Source organism: Eubalaena glacialis, chromosome 2 (genome assembly GCF_028564815.1).
Source record: "Eubalaena glacialis isolate mEubGla1 chromosome 2, mEubGla1.1.hap2.+ XY, whole genome shotgun sequence".
Taxonomy (NCBI): domain Eukaryota; kingdom Metazoa; phylum Chordata; class Mammalia; order Artiodactyla; family Balaenidae; genus Eubalaena; species Eubalaena glacialis.
Genome location: NC_083717.1, coordinates 193,817,308 through 193,834,780, shown reverse-complemented (window position 1 = coordinate 193,834,780; position 17,473 = coordinate 193,817,308). Strand labels below are relative to the sequence as shown.

Sequence of the window (17,473 nt, the reverse complement as noted above, 5' to 3'; positions counted from 1 at the left end):
AGAACAGACAGCAGCTTGACCAGGTGAGAACTCAGCATCACCCTGGCGCAGACGGACACCATCTGCCTCTGGAAGGGACCTGAGAGGCACACGTCACTTTTATAACATTCCCATCGGGGACACACAGTCCAAACACACTCATGAGGAAACACTAGACAAACCCAAACTGAGGAACAATCTATGAAGTAACTGGCCTGTATTCTTCAAGAATACCAGTGTCATGAAAGACAAAGACAGGCTTTCTTCTTTCTGTGAAAGGACCTGTTCCAGATGAAAGATGACTAAAGGGACGTGACCACTATGTCCAACGTGTGGTCCTGAACTGGATCCTGGAATGAGTGAAAAACGTCATCGAGGACTCTGCTGAGATAATCGGCAAAAATGGAATCTGGGCTGCAGAGGAGAGAGGAAGCACTGCGCCTGGGTTCAACCTCCTGAATCTGACCCCGGCCCTGGGTCCCACAGGAGAACTCCTCATGCTAAGGAAATGCACCAGCAGCGGTAGGAGGAACGGGGCAGAAAAATTCTCATGCGAACCCCCTAAAAGGGGAGGCAGGGTTAGCTCATTGTATCTCTTCTCCAAGCTAGACACGTTTTCCAAATTAAAAGTTTTAAATGTCTCTGATTCTATGAGACCAGCTTTCCCCTGCTCAATGTTATCCAGTTTTCCAGGTGAATCAACTTCTCTATTCTTATTCCCACAGCAACCTACAGGAGTTATGTCTTTTAAATCAAAACATTCAGTTGCTCCTGACCTAGAGATGCAAGGGAGAAATACAGTATGCCTCATAAAACAGGGTGCTATGGACTAATTGTGCCCCAAATCATGTTGAAGCCCTAACCCCCAGTGTGATGGTATTTGGAGGGAATTAGGTTAGATAAAATCACGAGGGTGAGGCCCTCACGATGGGATTGGTATCCTAATAATAAGAGACATCAGAGAGCTAGCTCTCCCTCCCCCCACACCCACACCCTGCCATGTGCAAACATAGTAAGAAGACAGCTGTCTGCAAGCTGGGAAAAGGGTCCTCACGAGAAACCAGCCATGCTGGCACCCTGATATCTGACTTCCAGCCTCCAGATCTATGAGAAAGTAAATGATCTGCTGTTTAAGCCACCTAGTCTATGGTATTTGGTTATGGTAGCCTAAGCTAAGACACAAGGCAAGTGTAGGTCTGCTGGTACAATACACAAAACCATTCGTACAGTCTTAGGATGAGGGCTCAGACTGGAGACACAAATGTGGAACTCAATGGTAGAAAGATTATGTAGTGAACATGCCTAGAACTATGTAGGCATTAAAAAAATGTTAGCTCAAAATACCATGTGAAATCCTGGATTGGATTCTAGAGCAGAAAAGGGACACTAACGGAAGGACTGTTGAAATCCAAATAAAGGCTGTAGTTTCGTTAATAGTAATGTAGCAACATTAATTTCTTACTTTTAACAAACGTACTGCTAGGGACTGAATGTTTGTCCTCCCCACCCACAAATTCACATGTTGAAGCCCTAATCGTCAATGTGATGATATCTGGAGGTGGGGCCTCTGGGAGGCAGTGTGGATTAGATGCGGTCATGAGGATGGGGCCACCATGACAACATCAGTTACACAAAGAGGAAGAGACCCTAGGTCTCTCTCTCTCTCTTTGCACACATGCACCAAGGAGGCCACATGAAGACACACCAGGAAGAAGGCCCTCACCAAGAAACCGACCAAGCTGTCACCCTGATCTCAGACTTGCAGCTTCCAGAACCAGGAGAAATTAAGTGTCTACTGTTTAAGCCATGCAGCCTACGGTATGCTGGAGACAGACAGTGCCCCAAGTTAACTCAGACACGTAACGTGGTGATACAAGATGTTAACACTAGGGGAACCTGGGTGAAGGGCATGTGGGAATTCTCTTTACAGTATCACGTCAAGAGACCTAGAGTCTCTTCCTCTTTGTGTAACTAATGTTGTCATGGTGGCCCCATCCTCATGACCGCATCTAATCCACACTACCTCCCAGAGGCCCCACCTCCGACTTTTCTGTGAATCTAAAATTATTCCAGAATAAAGAAGGTTACTTTAAAAAAAAGTTATCTGAATCAGAAATAAACAGTAAACGAAAAATAGTAATCGAGATTGGGATGAACATCCAGAGAGAGCCAACAGATGAAGGAAAAGACCAAGATCCTTGGGGAACCCTAACATCCAGGAACCACAGGAGAGGCCAAGAAGGAGGCATGAGCGAGGGACCAGGAGAACCAAGTGGTGTCCTGGGAGCAGGGGAGAGGGTTTCAAAGAGAAAGTGAAGATCCACCATAAACTACAGAAGTAGTCCCGAGTCTGGATTACAGGCGACTGGATCAGGGCACTGTTAAAGGAAAAGCATTCCAGCAGCGTGATGGGCATGGAAGCCAGACCGCAAAGGGTGAGGATGCTCAGGAGATCTCAAGCTGCGACAGACCTCGTTGAAGGCAATGGCATCTCTTTGCACTTATTTTATATTTACAAAGTATTTTTACATTTTCTGACCATCGTTCAAAAAAAACACATACGAAAAAACTACTCCAGAGAGAACTTATATGACTTGCCCAGGGACTCAGTCCCAAGACCCTTAATCCTTGGTCTTGTTTAAACACAATCGCTGGAGGGGAGAGGAAAACACTGCCGGCTTTACTAAAACAATCTACCGACGATAACGTGGTAACTGTCAATACTGCATTCCTACAGAACCACTTACTGATGGAGAAATGTCATCATCGTATTTTTTTAGCTGATTCATGAATTCCAGATGCTTCTTTTCTTCCTCCAGTTGAGCCACAGACTGCTCACTCTTCTGCAATTTCTGCTGCGTGTTGGCCAATTCATCCCGCAGCCACTGATTCTCCTGGCACAGACGACGAACCTGTGCACGCAGCTTCTGCTTCTCCGACTCGACGGCATTCAGGTGATTTGACAGAGCCATCATAACCTAGACAGACAGAAACGCTGACAGCACTGCACTACTCAGCCCAACAAACGCCACCTCCCGTCTCCGCAAGCGTCCTGGGGTTGTAGCTCTAGCTGACACCTGCAGACATGTGCTCCGAAGTACATACGAGTACAATTTGCCATTACTTCTATTTCCACACTTTAGTCACAGGCTACATTCAGGGCATGATCAAGAATATCACATGCTCAGAACATCTATGAAAAATGCATTTTTTTTTTCTGTTTAGAAAGCATCTCGAATGGACTAGCAATGGACAGGCAGCTACCGTACTGATGAAGCTGTGTTTTTTTTACTTTTTATCTAGATGGCGCCAACAGAATTTCTCAGAGACCCTTTGCCACGGGTGAGAGCACGTGCACACACCCGCACACGTGTGCAGAGTGCAGGTCACTCTGTGAGGGGCTGGTGGTGGAGCTGGGGCGGGGCGCACAGACAAGTCCTCCTCGCCACTGCAGGGGAAGGGACGAAGGCTCTGTGGTGTGGCCAGCACCAAGAGCCAGGACGCCCTGACGCACTCATAAGCGGAGGTCCCTACTGGGCTCTGCCTGGGGTGCACTGATGGGTCTCAGGGACGGGCCTGCCTGGGAGGATAAGGGCTGAAAGAGTTGGGGAGGAAAGCCGGCTTCGGTCTGTTCTCTCTGCAGACCGTGCACCTGCCCCTCCCTCTTTATTATCCTCCTAGGTCTAAAACCTGAAACTCTAGAAGGTGGGGCTCTTTCCTCCTTCTTCTTTTAACCCCAATATCTGCCAAACTAAAAAAGGAGGTTCACCCCTATATCGCTTTTCAACACAACTTGCAAAATAAGAGATTCACAATAGACAAAGTCCTACAATTAGAATCTGTAACATGCTTAGGATGAAGAATTCTAAAATCAGGGTATGGCCATCACTTTGGTACAGAATGATTTCCTCTGGGAAAGCAGGAACTGGTAACCCAGAAGCCCCACTTCTGCCTCATTCATTCACTTTACAAGAAGAAAGCTAAGAAAGAAAGAAGCCAATTTTTAGTGTATTTAATTTTACCTAAAATATGTTGGCAAAGCTGAAAGTTATGGCGGGGGGGCGGGGGGCACACCTAAATGTTTCCAATTTTTTCATCTCTATGTCTAGCAGGATAGAAAAAAAGATTTAGTCAAGTGCATTAGACAATCTTGTCTTGGGGTACTGCAGAGACTATGAGCTGTTGGCCAACATTCACCCTTCTTCCTCAGGCTTAAGAACCTGGAACTCTAAGGGGCAAGACAACATTCCCCAGTGTCCCTCACAACTAGGTGTGCCCACGGAACCAAGTCCTGCCCAATGAGATGTAAGCAGAGTGCCACGCACACTTCAAGGAGGTAAAGGGAGGAGGCACACCCCTCCTGCCCCTTCGCAGTCCTAGGGTGGGGTCACGTGGCTGCAGCTGGGACTCTGTCTTAGCCCACGAGACAGGCTGACTGGGGTGTAGTGCAGCAGGTGGCAGGGGCCTGGGTACCCTTGACAACCATACAGCTATAGTACCTATCTGGGACAGCCCACCTCAATATGTGTTTTACATATGACTATGATATTTAAGCCACTGTTTTTGTTTTTTGATATATGCAGCCAAATCAAATCCTAACTGACACAGAGTTACCTCTATTTTCGCTCTACTTTTAAAATTTAGACATGCCCAAATCATCATTTGTATAACATACATAACCCACATATAAGCTGATTTCTATTATTCTATAAGTATCTGCCCTCTAGTTTAGTTAAACCTCATATGTCAAACAAAGTCTCCACTTTTCCAGACTGGCAAGTTCATGTTCATATCTGAGACTTATACCTGTGCCTCACTCAGGCCAAGCTCCAACATTTCCAGTGACTTTCGGATCATGTTTGATTTCTCTTCCACCAGATTACTTTCGTCATCTTTCTTCAAACACTTCAGTGTCTCCAGTAAACTTTGTAAAATGGAATTGTGCTCATTCTTCAGAGCCTCCAGGCCCTGAATTACTTGCTTTGTCTTAGAAATAATTTCATCCTGCGTAAGCTTCTCCAACTTGTCTTCCTTTATGTACACCATTGTGGACATGTTGTCATACATTCTAGGATGGAAAAAGAAAAAAAAGATAGACATCTCATTAGAGGCTTAATTTATGTTACACCTTTGATGAAATACATGTGTGAAGACTTCTGAATTAACATTTTTATAGGTGAATAATAAATATGTGTATTGTGATTTATTACCTGGAAGTACTACATTCTGTACTGTTTCTGTTTTTCCTTTGCAGACCAAATTACTTTTCTGGCTTATGTCTGAATTTTTTTTTTTTTTTTTAAATAAAAGTCTCTCCTGCTGGACTGTAAGGAACAGGAAGGTAGAGACCGTGTTTTTTGTTTTTGTTTTTTTTAATTTTATTTATTTATTTATTTGTTTATTTTATGGCTGTGTTGGGTCTTCGTTTCTGTGCGAGGGCTTTCTCCAGTTGCGGCGAGCGGGGGCCACTCTTCATCGTGGTGCGCGGGCCTCTCATTATCGCGGCCTCTCTTGTTGCGGAGCACAGGCTCCAGACGCGCAGGCTCAGTAATTGTGGCTCACGGGCTTAGTTGCTCCGCGGCATGTGGGATCTTCCCAGACCAGGGCTCGAACCCATGTCCCCTGCATTGGCAGGCAGATTCTCAACCACTGCGCCACCAGGGAAGTCCTGAATTTTTTTTTTACGGAAGAAATGACAGTAACTGAAATTAATGCCAAAGATGAAAAGCAGCAAAACATCCAAATGGCATTTCTTTTTTTTTTTTTTTTTTAAATAAGGTTGTGGTTTTATTTATTTATTTATTTATTTATTTATTTTTGGCTGTGTTGGGTCTTCATTTCTGTGCCAGGGCTTTCTCTAGTTGCGGCAAGTGGGGGCCACTCTTCATCACGGTGCGCGGGCCTCTCACTATCATGGCCTCTCTTGTTGCGGAGCACAGGCTCCAGACGCACAGGCTCAGTAATTGTGGCTCACGGGCCCAGTTGCTCTGCGGCATGTGGGATCTTCCCAGACCAGGGCTCGAACCCGTGTCCCCTGCATTGGCAGGCAGATTCTCAACCACTGCGCCACCAGGGAAGCCCCAAATGGCATTTCTAAAACACACAGCAGGGCTTCCCTGGTGGCACAATGGTTAGGAATCCGCCTGCTAATTCAGGGGACACGGGTTCGAGCCCTGGTCCGGGAAGATTCCACATGCCGCCGAACAACTTAGCCCATGTGCCACAGCTACTGAAGCCCGTGCACCTAGAGCTCGTGCTCCGCAACAAGAGAAGCCACCGCAATGAGAAGCCCACGCACTGCAACGAAGAGTAGACCCCGCTCGCCACAACCAGAGAAAAGCCCGCATGCAGCAACAAAGACGCAATGCAGCCAAAAATGAAATAAATAAAAGTAAAATTTTAAAATAAATAAAACACATAGCCTCCGTGAACAAAATCTTCTCTGAATGTTTACAAGCTTTTTTTCCTTAATGAAATGCAGAAGGGACAGTAAATTCTCGGTCACATATTTACCAGACAAAGCCTTGAGAAAGGGTCACAGTTGGAGAAAGAGAAACCAGCAAAGGAGCACGGGAACAATCAGAGCAGCAAGAGAACCACACCTGACTGAAGCCTGGTGACACAAGAGTGACACAGCAGGATGACCAGTGCTGTAAAGACTCCAGGAGGGGGCTTCCCTAGTGGCGCAGTGGTTAAGAATCCGCCTGCCAATGCAGGGGACACAGGTTTGAGCCCTGGTCCGGGAAGATCCCACATGCCGCAGAGCAACTAAGCCTGTGCACAACTACTGAGCCCGTGTGCCACAACTACTGAAGCCCACGCACCTAGAGCCCATGCTCCACAACAAGAGAAGCCACCGCAATGCGAAGCCCCCGCACCGCAACGAAGAGTAGCCCCCGCTCGCTGCAACTAGAGAAAGCCCGCACGCAGCAACGAAGACCCAAGGCAGCCATAGATTAATTAATTTTAAAAAACATATTAAAAAAAAAAAAAGACTCCAGGAGGATGAGGGCTGAGCATGCCTACTGGGTCAGACTAGCCAAGAGGCCACCAGCATGAAATCATATGGTGTCTGGGACTGGTTTTAAAATACTACAGTGAGAAGGTAAAGGAAAGGAGAAAGGGGCACATAAAACAATGTCAGCAAAATGGTGATGATGGCGAATACGAAGCAATAGTTCTTTTTACTATCCTCTCTAGTTTCATGACTGTTTTTAAATCCCATAATTTTTTTTTTTTAAGGCCACAAACAGTGATCATTAAGAAAGCCTGTTCAGGAGAGTGATAGGGACGGATGTCATATTAAATCACCTGAGAGTGATTTCCTTCAGAGCACTTATGACTACCCAAAATCTTTGTTTTCACATATTATCTTATATTCCCTTAAATGTGAGTTCTTTTTAAAAGGCAAGACTTTACCTTATACCCCCAGTGAATGCACACTACGTAGGACAGTTCCTGGCCCTCACAGACCATCTGGTGAATGGATGGACTAATAGATGCTGGGGGAAGGGAAGCAGTGGTTGGTTTTTCTTTTTTTGTTTTTTTTTTTTTGGGCCACGCTGCGTGGCTTGTGGGATCTTAGTTCCCCGACCAGGGGTTGAACCTGGGCCACGGCAGTGAAAGCGCCGAATCCTAACCACTAGACCACCAGGGAACTCTGGGGGAGCAGTGTTGAAGCAGTGAATACAGACCACACATTCTAGGATTTGGGAGTGAAGGCTGCAAGTAGCTGATAACAGGGTCACATCTGTCCTTGTACCCCCAGTTTCATACTGGAAAACTGATTTTTTTGCATAACACAAAGACTAAACTTTGGAAGTTCAGAAGCTGTCTGTAGGACTATTCAGAAATCTACCTCCATAACACAAAGAGCCCACAAAACAACCAAAGAACAGAGGTGACTCCTCTACCTGACAGTGTAATATTATTAGATTTGTTACATACTTATTTATCTCATAGCTCTCCAACTGCACTGCAAACTCCAGGAGAGCAGGTACCTCATTTGTCTTGTTCAGCACTATATTCCCAGCCTGTCACACAGTAAACGCTAAATATATGTTTGCTGAATGAATGAAGGAAACATTTTAGAACCAGCTTCCAATGAACAGGACTCAATACCACTAGATTAAGGTGTGGATCTGAGCACTGCCTAAGGTTCACTTCCCAGAACTGGTGTCCCTAGAGAAAGAAAAAAAACCAAAAATGAAGAACTCCTTCTCCACTTTTGGCAGCGACACATTTATGTATTATTTCCTAACGATGCAACGTTTATTCTCTTCTTCCCCAACCTAGACCATAAAAGTGTTTTACTACAACATACTCTGAGCGAGGCCCTGGCTTATACAGGGTGACAAGGGCCTCACCCTCAGGGACATGCAGGTAAAGAAAAGACAAGTAAATGAACACGTCCACCCAGAGCTAAAGACACTTTACAGGTGACAGGACTTACGGGGGGAGCATGGGGGGTGAGGGGGCAGCAGCACTTCCACTGGAGAGGGGAGGCCAGCTACTCAAAAGAAACGACCCCCGACCGCCACCCCCAGGAGAGCTGTTCTTAGCAAATGAGCACATCTCCTCTAGACGAAGTGCGGGGCACTGCTGGCAACGGGCGAGGCAGAGACGTGCACGCTCCTGCTGCCTGCGAGCAGCTGCACCGGGCTGCAGGTCGCTATGAGCTAGGCACGCTCACGGTGATAACACTTGAGACGCACAGGAGTGAGGCCACAGCACACCTGCGTTCTGAAGGCAAGAGCCAGGGCGAGGGGGCCACGGCAGCAGTCAGGAGAGTGAGGAGGGCATCAGTGACCATGCCACGGAGCCATCCATCAAGACCCACAGCACTTACTTCCCAGCCCCTCTGCTGGCCCAAGGTTCGATGCCTATGCTCAGAAAGCCAAACACCTCGCCAGCAACTTCTCAGTCTTTCCCAGCAATGTTAAACCCAAAGGGACGCAGAGGAGAGTCTCTAGACCTAGTAATAAATGGCGCAACTTCACTGCTCAAATCACCTCCGGAAAACCAAGGCTCTTGGGGCATGAATGAGCAGTAAGTCATAGCTCTGCAGGTTAAATTCTGTCCAGCCATAAAGATGGTCAGTGTCACACCTCTACAGGTTACAGCAGTGGTTGAAAAGGGAAGAGAGGGCACTTTTGCTGACGTAAAAGAGAAAGGGGGACAGTGTTTATACAAAAGTACAAAAACCACAAAAGGCAGGACTTAGGTAGGTAAAAAAGAAAACAAAATGAGAAAGACTTACCACTTTAATTGAGGGAATGCCTCAATTAAGTAAATACATTTAGAGAAACCCAATTTTAATTCCTTAAGGAATATGTAACAAAACTGGCCCCAGGGCACTGCATGCTCACACACTCTTGTAATGGCTTTAACCATACACAAGAGTAATGAATACAAATGTTATCTGGACGCATGTGTATACACACATACACACACACACACACACACACACACACACACACACACCAAAAAAAGAGTCGCTTAAGGCAGTTTTTTTTTTTTTTAAACAACTTTATTGAAGTATAATTGCTTTACAATGGTGTGCTAGCTTCTGCTTTACAACAAAGTGAATCAGTTACACATATACATATGTTGCCATATCTCTTCCCTCTTGCATCTCCCTCCCTCCCCCCCTCCCTATCCCACCCCTCTAGGTGGTCACAAAGCACCGAGCTGATCTCCCTGTGCTATGCGGCTGCTTCCCACTAGTTATCTATTTTACATTTGGTAGTGTATATATGTCCATGACACTCTCTCACCCTGTCACATCTCACCCCTCCCCCTCCCCATATCCTCAAGTCCATTCTCTAGTAGGTCTGTGTCTTTATTCCCATCTTGCCACTAGGTTCTTCATGACCTCTTTTTTTTTTTTTTTTTTCCCTTAGATTCCATATATATGTGTTAGCATACTGTATTTGTTTTTCTCTTTCTGACTTACTTCACTCTGTATGACAGACTCTAACTCCATCCACCTCATTACAAACACCTCCATTTCATTTCTTTTTATGGCTGAGTAATATTCCATTGTATATATGTGCCACATCTTCTTTATCCATTCATCCGATGATGGACACCTAGGTTGCTTCCATGTCCTGGCTATTGTAAACAGAGCTGCAATGAATATTTTGGTACATGACTCTTTCTGAATTATGGTTTTCTCAGGGTATATGCCCAGTAGTGGGATTGCTGGGTCGTATGGTAGTTCTATTTTTAGTTTTTTAAGGAACCTCCATACTGTTCTCCATAGTGGCTGTATCAATTTACATTCCCACCAACAGTGCAAGAGGGTTCCCTTTTCTCCACACCCTCTCCAGCATTTATTGTTTCTAGATTTTTTGATGATGGCCATTCTGACCGGTGTGAGATGATACCTCATTGTAGTTTTGATTTGCATTTCTCTAATGATTAATGATGTTGAGCATTCTTTCATGTGTCTGTTGGCAATCTGTATCTCTTCTTTGGAGAAATGTCTATTTAGGTCTTCTGCCCATTTTTGGATTGGGTTGTTTGTTTTTTTGTTATTGAGCTGCATGAGCTGCTTGTAAATCTTGGAGATTAATCCTTTGTCCGTTGCTTCATTTGCAAATATTTTCTCCCATTCTGAGGGTTGTCTTTTGGTCTTGTTTATGGTTTCCTTTGCTGTGCAAAAGCTTTTCAGTTTCATTAGGTCCCATTTGTTTATTTGTGTTTTTATTTCCATTTCTCTAGGACCTGGGTCAAAAAGGATCTTGCTGTGACTTATGTCATACAGTGTTCTGCCTATGTTTTCCTCTAAGAGTTTGATAGTGTCTGGCCTTACACTTAGGTCTTTAATCCATTTTGAGTTTATTTTTGTGTATGGTGTTAGGGAGTGTTCTAATTTCATACTTTTACATGTACCTGTCCTATTTTCCCAGCACCACTTATTGAAGAGGCTGTCTTTTCTCCACTGTATATGCTTGCCTCCTTTATCAAAGATAAGGTGACCATATGTGCGTGGGCTTATCTCTGGGCTTTCTATCCTGTTCCATTGATCTATATTTCTGTTTTTGTGCCAGTACCAAACTGTCTTGATTACTGTAGCTTTGTAATATAGTCTGAAGTCAGGGAGCCTGATTCCTCCAGCTCCATTTTTCGTTCTCAAGATTGCTTTGGCTATTCGGGGTCTTTTGTGTTTCCATACAAATTGTGAAATTTTTTGTTCTAGTTCTGTGAAAAATGCCAGTGGTAGTTTGATAGGGATTGCATTAAATCTGTAGATTGCTTTGGGTAGCAGAGTCATTTTCACAATGTTGATTCTTCCAATCCAAGAACATGGTATATCTCTCCATCTATTTGTATCATCTTTAATTTCTTTCATCAGTGTCCTATAATTTTCTGCATACAGGTCTTTTGTCTCCTTAGGTAGGTTTATTCCTAGGTATTTTATTCTTTTTGTTGCAATGGTAAACGGGAGTGTTTTCTTAATTTCACTTTCAGATTTTTCATCATTAGTATACAGGAATGCAAGAGATTTCTGTGCATTAATTTTGTATCCTGCTACTTTACCAAATTCATTGATTAGCTCTAGTAGTTTTCTGGTAGCATCTTTTGGATTCTCTATGTATAGTATCATGTCATCTGCAAACAGTGACAGCTTTACTTCTTCTTTTCCGATTTGGATTCCTTTTATTTCTTTTTCGTCTCTGATTGCTGTGGCTAACACTTCCAAAACTATGTTGAATAATAGTGGTGAGAGTGGGCAACCTTGTCTTGTTCCTGATCTTAGTGGAAATGGTTTCAGTTTTTCACCACTGAGGACAATGTTGGCTGTGGGTTTGTCATATACGGCCTTTATTATGTTGAGGAAAGTTCCCTCTATGCCTACTTTCTGCAGGACTTTTATCATAAATGGGTGTTGAATTTTGTCGAAAGCTTTCTCTGCATCTATTGAGATGATCATATGGTTTTTCTCCTTCAATTTGTTAATATGATGTATCACGTTGATTGATTTGCATATATTGAAGAATCCTTGCATTCCTGGAATAAACCCCACTTGATCATGGTGTATGATCCTTTTAATGTGCTGTTGGATTCTGTTTGCTAGTATTTTGTTGAGGATTTTTGCATCTATGTTCATCAGTGATATTGGCCTGTAGTTTTCTTTCTTTGTGACATCTTTGCCTGGTTTTGGTATCAGGGTGATGGTGGCCTCGTAGAATGAGTTGGGGAGTGTTCCTCCCTCTGCAATATTTTGGAAGAGTTTGAGAAGGATAGGTGTTAGCTCTTCTCTAAATGTTTGATAGAATTCGCCTGTGAAGCCATCTGGTCCTGGGCTTTTGTGTGTTGGAAGATTTTTAATCACAGTTTCAATTTCAGTGCTTGTGATTGGTCTGTTCATATTTTCTATTTCTTCCTGGTTCAGTCTCGGCAGGTTGTGCATTTCTAAGAATCTGTCCATTTCTTCCAGGTTGTCCATTTTATTAGCATAGAGTTGCTTGTAGTAATCTCTTATGATCGTTTGTATTTCTGCAGTGTCAGTGGTTACTTCTCCTTTTTCATTTCTAATTCTATTAATTTGAGTCTTCTCCTTTTTTCTCTTGATGAGTCTGGCTAATGGTTTATCAATTTTGTTTATCTTCTCAAAGAACCAGCTTTTAGTTTCATTGATTTTTGCTATTGTTTCCTTCATTTCTTTTTCATTTATTTCTGATCTGATCTTTATGATTTCTTTCCTTCTGCTAGCTTTGGGGTTTTTTTGTTCTTCTTTCTCTAATTGCTTTAGGTGCAAGGTTAGGTTGTTTATTCGAGATGTTTCCTGTTTCTTGATGTAGGCTTGTATTGCTATAAACTTCCCTCTTAGAACTGCTTTTGCTGCATCCCATAGGTTTTGGATCGTCGTGTCTCCATTGTCATTTGTTTCTAGGTATTTTTTGATTTCCCCTTTGATTTCTTCAGTGATCACTTCGTTATTAAGTAGTGTATTGTGTAGCCTCCATGTGTTTGTATTTTTTACAGATCTTTTCCTGTAATTGATATCTAGTCTCATAGCGTTGTGGTCGGAAAAGATACTTGATACGATTTCAATTTTTTAAAATTTACCAAGGCTTGATTTGTGACCCAAGATATGATCTATCCTGGAGAATGTTCCATGAGCACTTGAGAAAAATGTGTATTCTGTTGTTTTTGGGTGGAATGTCCTATAAATATCAATTAAGTCCATCTTGTTTAATGTATCATTTAAAGCTTGTGTTTCCTTATTTATTTTCATTTTGGATGATCTGTCCATTGGTGAAAGTGGGGTGTTAAAGTCCCCTACTATGATTGTGTTACTGTCGATTTCCCCTTTTATGGCTGTTAGTATTTGCCTTATGTATTGAGGTGCTCCTATGTTGGGTGCATAAATATTTACAATTGTTATACCTTCCTCCTGGATCGATCCCTTGATCATTATATAGTGTCCGTCTTTGTCTCTTGTAATTGTCTTTATTTTAAAGTCTATTTTGTCTGATATGAGAATTGCTACTCCAGCTTTCTTTTGATTTCCATTTGCATGGAATATCTTTTTCCATCCCCTCACTTTCAGTCTGTATGTGTCTCTAGGTCTGAAGTGGGTCTCTTGTAGACAGCATGTATATGGGTCTTGTTTTTGTATCCATTCAGCCAGTCTGTGTCTTTTGGTGGGAGCATTTAATCCATTTACATTTAAGGTAATTATCGATATGTATGTTCCTATTCCCATTTTCTTAAATGTTTTGGGTTTGTTATTGTAGGTGTTTTCCTTCTCTTGTGTTTCTTGCCTAGAGAAGTTCCTTTAGCATTTGTTGTAAAGCTGGTTTGGTGGTGCTGAACTCTCTCAGCTTTTGCTTGTCTGTAAAGGTTTTAATTTCTCCATCAAATCTGAATGAGATCCTTGCTGGGTAGAGTAATCTTGGTTGTAGGTTTTTCTCCTTCATCACTTTAAGTATATCCTGCCACTCCCTTCTGGCTTGCAGCGTTTCTGCTGAAAGATCAGCTGTTAACCTTATGGGGATGCCCTTGTGTGTTATCTGTTGTTTTTCCCTTGCTGCTTTTAATATGTTTTCTTTATATTTAATTTTTGATAGTTTGATTAATATGTGTCTTGGTGTGTTTCTCCTTGGATTTATCCTGTATGGGACTCTCTGTGCTTCCAGGACTTGATTAACTATTTCCTTTCCCATATTAGGGAAGTTTTCAACTATAATCTCTTCAAATATTTTCTCAGTCCCTTTCTTTTTCTCTTCTTCTTCTGGGAGCCCTATAATTCGAATGTTGGTGCGTTTAATGTTGTCCCAGAGGTCTCTGAGACTGTCCTCAGTTCTTTTCATTCTTTTTTCTTTATTCTGCTCTGCAGTAGTTATTTCCACCATTTTATCTTCCAGGTCACTTATCCGTTCTTCTGCCTCAGTTATTCTGCTATTGATCCCATCTAGAGTATTTTTAATTTCATTTATTGTGCTTGTCATCGTTTCTTGGTTCCTCTTTAGTTCTTCTACGTCCTTGTTAAATGTTTCTTGCATTTTGTCTATTCTATTTCCAAGACTTTGGATCATCCTTACTATCATTATTCTGAATTCTTTTTCAGGTAGACTACCTATTTCCTCTTCATTTGTTAGGTCTGGTGTGTTTTGACCCTGCTCCTTCATCTGCTGTGTGTTTTTCTGTCTTCTCATTTTGCTTATCTTACTGTGTTTGGGGTCTCCTTTTCACAGGCTGCAGGTTCGTAGTTCCCGTTGTTTTTGGTATCTGTCCCCAGTGGCTAAGGTTGGTTCAGTGGGTTGTGTAGGTTTCCTGGTGGAGGGAACTAGTGCCTGTGTTCTGGTGGATGAGGCTGGATGTTGTCTTTCTGGTGGGTTCGTCCACGTCTGGTGGTGTGTTTTGGGGTGTCTGTGGCCTTATTATGATTTTAGGCAGCCTCTCTGTTAATGGATGGGGCTGTGTTCCTCTCTTGCTAGTTGTTTGGCATAGGGTGTCCAGCACTGTAGCTTGCTGGTCGTTGAGTGAAGCTGGGTCTTGATGTTGAGATGGAGATCTGTGAGAGATTTTCGCCGTTTGGTATTACGTGGAGCTGGGAGGTCTCTTGTGGACCAGTGTCCTGAAGTTGGCTCTCCCACTTCAGAGGCACAGCCCTGATGCCTGGCTGGAGCACCAAGAGCCTTTCATCCACACGGCTCAGAATAAAAGGGAGAAAAAATGGAAAGAAAGAAAAAAAGAGGATAAAATAAAATAAAGCAATTATAATAAAAAATAAGAAAAAAATTATTAAGAGTAAATTTATTAAGAAAAAAAATTTTTTTTAATTTTTAAAAATAGATTTATTAATTTTTTATACTAAAAATAAGAAAAAAATTATTTAGAAAAAATTTATTAAGAAAAAAAATTTTTTAATTTTTTAAAATAAAAAATATGTAAAAACTTATTAAAAAATTTTTTTTTAAAAATAGAAAATAAGGAAAAAATTATTAAGAAAACATTTATTAGGGAAAAAAAAATTTTTAAGCCAAAAAAAAAAAAAAAAAAAAAAAAAACGGACGGACCTAACCCTAGGACTAACGGTGAGAGCAAAGCTATACAGACAAAATCTCACCCAGAAGCATACACATCTACACTCACAAAAAAAAGGAAAAGGGGAAAAGTTAATATATCCTGCTCCCAAAGTCCATCTCCTAAATTTGGGATGATTCGTTGTCTATTCAGGTATTCAACAGATGCAGGCACATCAAGTTGTTTGTGGAGCTTTAATCCGCTGCTTCTGAGGCTGCTGGGAGAGATTTCCTTTTCTCTTCTTTGTTCGTACAGCTCCCGGGGTTCAGCTTTGGATTTGGACCCGCCTCTGCATGTAGGTCCCCTGAGGGCGTCTGTTCCCCGCCCAGACAGAACGGGGTTAAAGGAGCAGCTGATTCGGGGGCTCTGGCTCAGTCAGGCCGGGGGGAGGGAGCGGTACGGAGGAGGCGGGGCGAGCCTGCGGCGGCAGAAGCCGGCGTGACGTTGCAGCAGCCTGAGGCGCGCAGTGCGCTCTCCCGGGGAAGTTGTCCCCGGATTACGGGAGCCTGGCCGTGGCGGGCTGCACAGGCTCCCGGGAGGGGCGGTGTGGAGAATGACCTGTGCTCGCCCACAGGCTGTTTGGTGGCGGCAGCAGCAGCCTCAGCGTCTCAGGCCCGTCTCTGGGGTCCGCGCTGATAGCCGCGGCTCGCGCCCGTCTCTGGAGTTCGTTTAAGTGGCGCTCTGAATCCCCTCTCCTTGCACGCCGCGAAACAAAGAGGCAAGAAAAAGTCTCCTGCCTCTTCGGCAGCTGCAGACTTTTTCTCGTGCACCCTCCCGGCTAGTTGTGGTGCGCTAGACCCTTCAGGCTGTGTTCACGCCGCCAACCCCAGTCCTCTCCCTGGGATCCGACCGAAGCCCGCGCCTCAGCTCCCAGCCCCCGCCCGCCCCGGCGGGTGAGCAGACAAGCCTCTCGGGCTGGTGAGTGCTGCTCGGCGCCGAGCCTCTGTGCGGGAATCTCTCCGTTTTTCCCTCTGCGTCCCTGTTGCTGTGGGATCCGCGCTGATAGCCGCGGCTCGCGCCCGTCTCTGGAGCTCGTTTAGGCGGCGCTCTGAATCACCTCTCCTTGCGCGCCGCGAAACAAAGAGGCAAGAAAAATTCTCTTGCCTCTTTGGCAGCTGCAGTCTTTTTCCCGGACTCCCTCCCGGCTAGCACCGAAGCCCGAGCCCCAGCTCCCAGGCCCCGCCCGCCCCGGCGGCTGAGCAGACAAGCCTCTCGGGCTGGTGAGTGCTGGTCGGCACCGCTCCTCTGTGCGGGAATCTCCGCTTTGCCCTCCGCACCAATGTGGCTGCGCTCTCCTCCGTGGCTCCGAAGCTTCCCCCCTCTGCTACCCGCAGTCTCTGCCCACGAAGGGGCTTCCTAGTGTGTGGAAACCTTTCCTCCTTCACAGCTCCCTCCCACTGGTGCAGGTCCCGTCCCTATTCTTTTGTCTCTGTTATTTCTTTTTTCTTTTGCCCTACCCAAGTACGTGGGGATTTTCTTGCCTTTTGGGAGGTCTGACGTCTTCTGCCAGCGTTCAGTGGGTGTTCTGTAGGAGCAGTTCCACGTGTAGATGTATTTCTCATGTATCTGTCAAGGCAGTTTTTTTTTTAAACTTACTCTTAAAAGAAAATGAGAACCCAAATGCTTTTGGGGGGCACATAGCTCTCCTGAGAAATGAGATGACAGGTGCTGTGGACAGGACGGAGCCTGGCTCTGCCACCAGCCATCACCGCAGCATGGGCAAAGTCCCCAAACATCCTGGGGTCTCAGTGGTTAGCAGACCTCCCTCTCCAGGCTTTTATGAACATGGGCGAGTGTAGATGGGGCACTAAGCACAGCGGCTGACAGACACATAGGAACCACTCAGTAATCAATGCAATCTCCCACCCAGGAGCTAAGGAATCGGGAACTTCCCTAAAATGACTGCTCAAGGTCTGCAGACACACTTCCTATAACTAACTCAGTACTCTGCAAG

The 17,473-nt window shown here is 44.3% G+C and overlaps 1 protein-coding gene across 14 annotated transcripts in view; it reads right to left on the bottom strand.

The window, feature by feature from the left end:
- The window catches only part of KLC1 (kinesin light chain 1), a 66,427-nt gene that overhangs the window by 37,132 nt on the left and 11,822 nt on the right, over positions 1–17,473 (bottom strand). For all 14 annotated transcript variants that reach the window (XR_009699453.1, XR_009699454.1, XM_061181329.1 and 11 more), the window contains exons 2-3: positions 4,786–5,047; positions 2,727–2,957 (exon numbers count right to left, since the gene is read on the bottom strand). Coding sequence is in view for 12 of the 14 variants with exons in the window: in XM_061181329.1 (XP_061037312.1) it covers positions 2,727–2,957; positions 4,786–5,046 (492 nt within the window). In the remaining 2 variants the exon portion in view is untranslated. The remainder of the gene's footprint in view (positions 1–2,726; positions 2,958–4,785; positions 5,048–17,473) is intronic.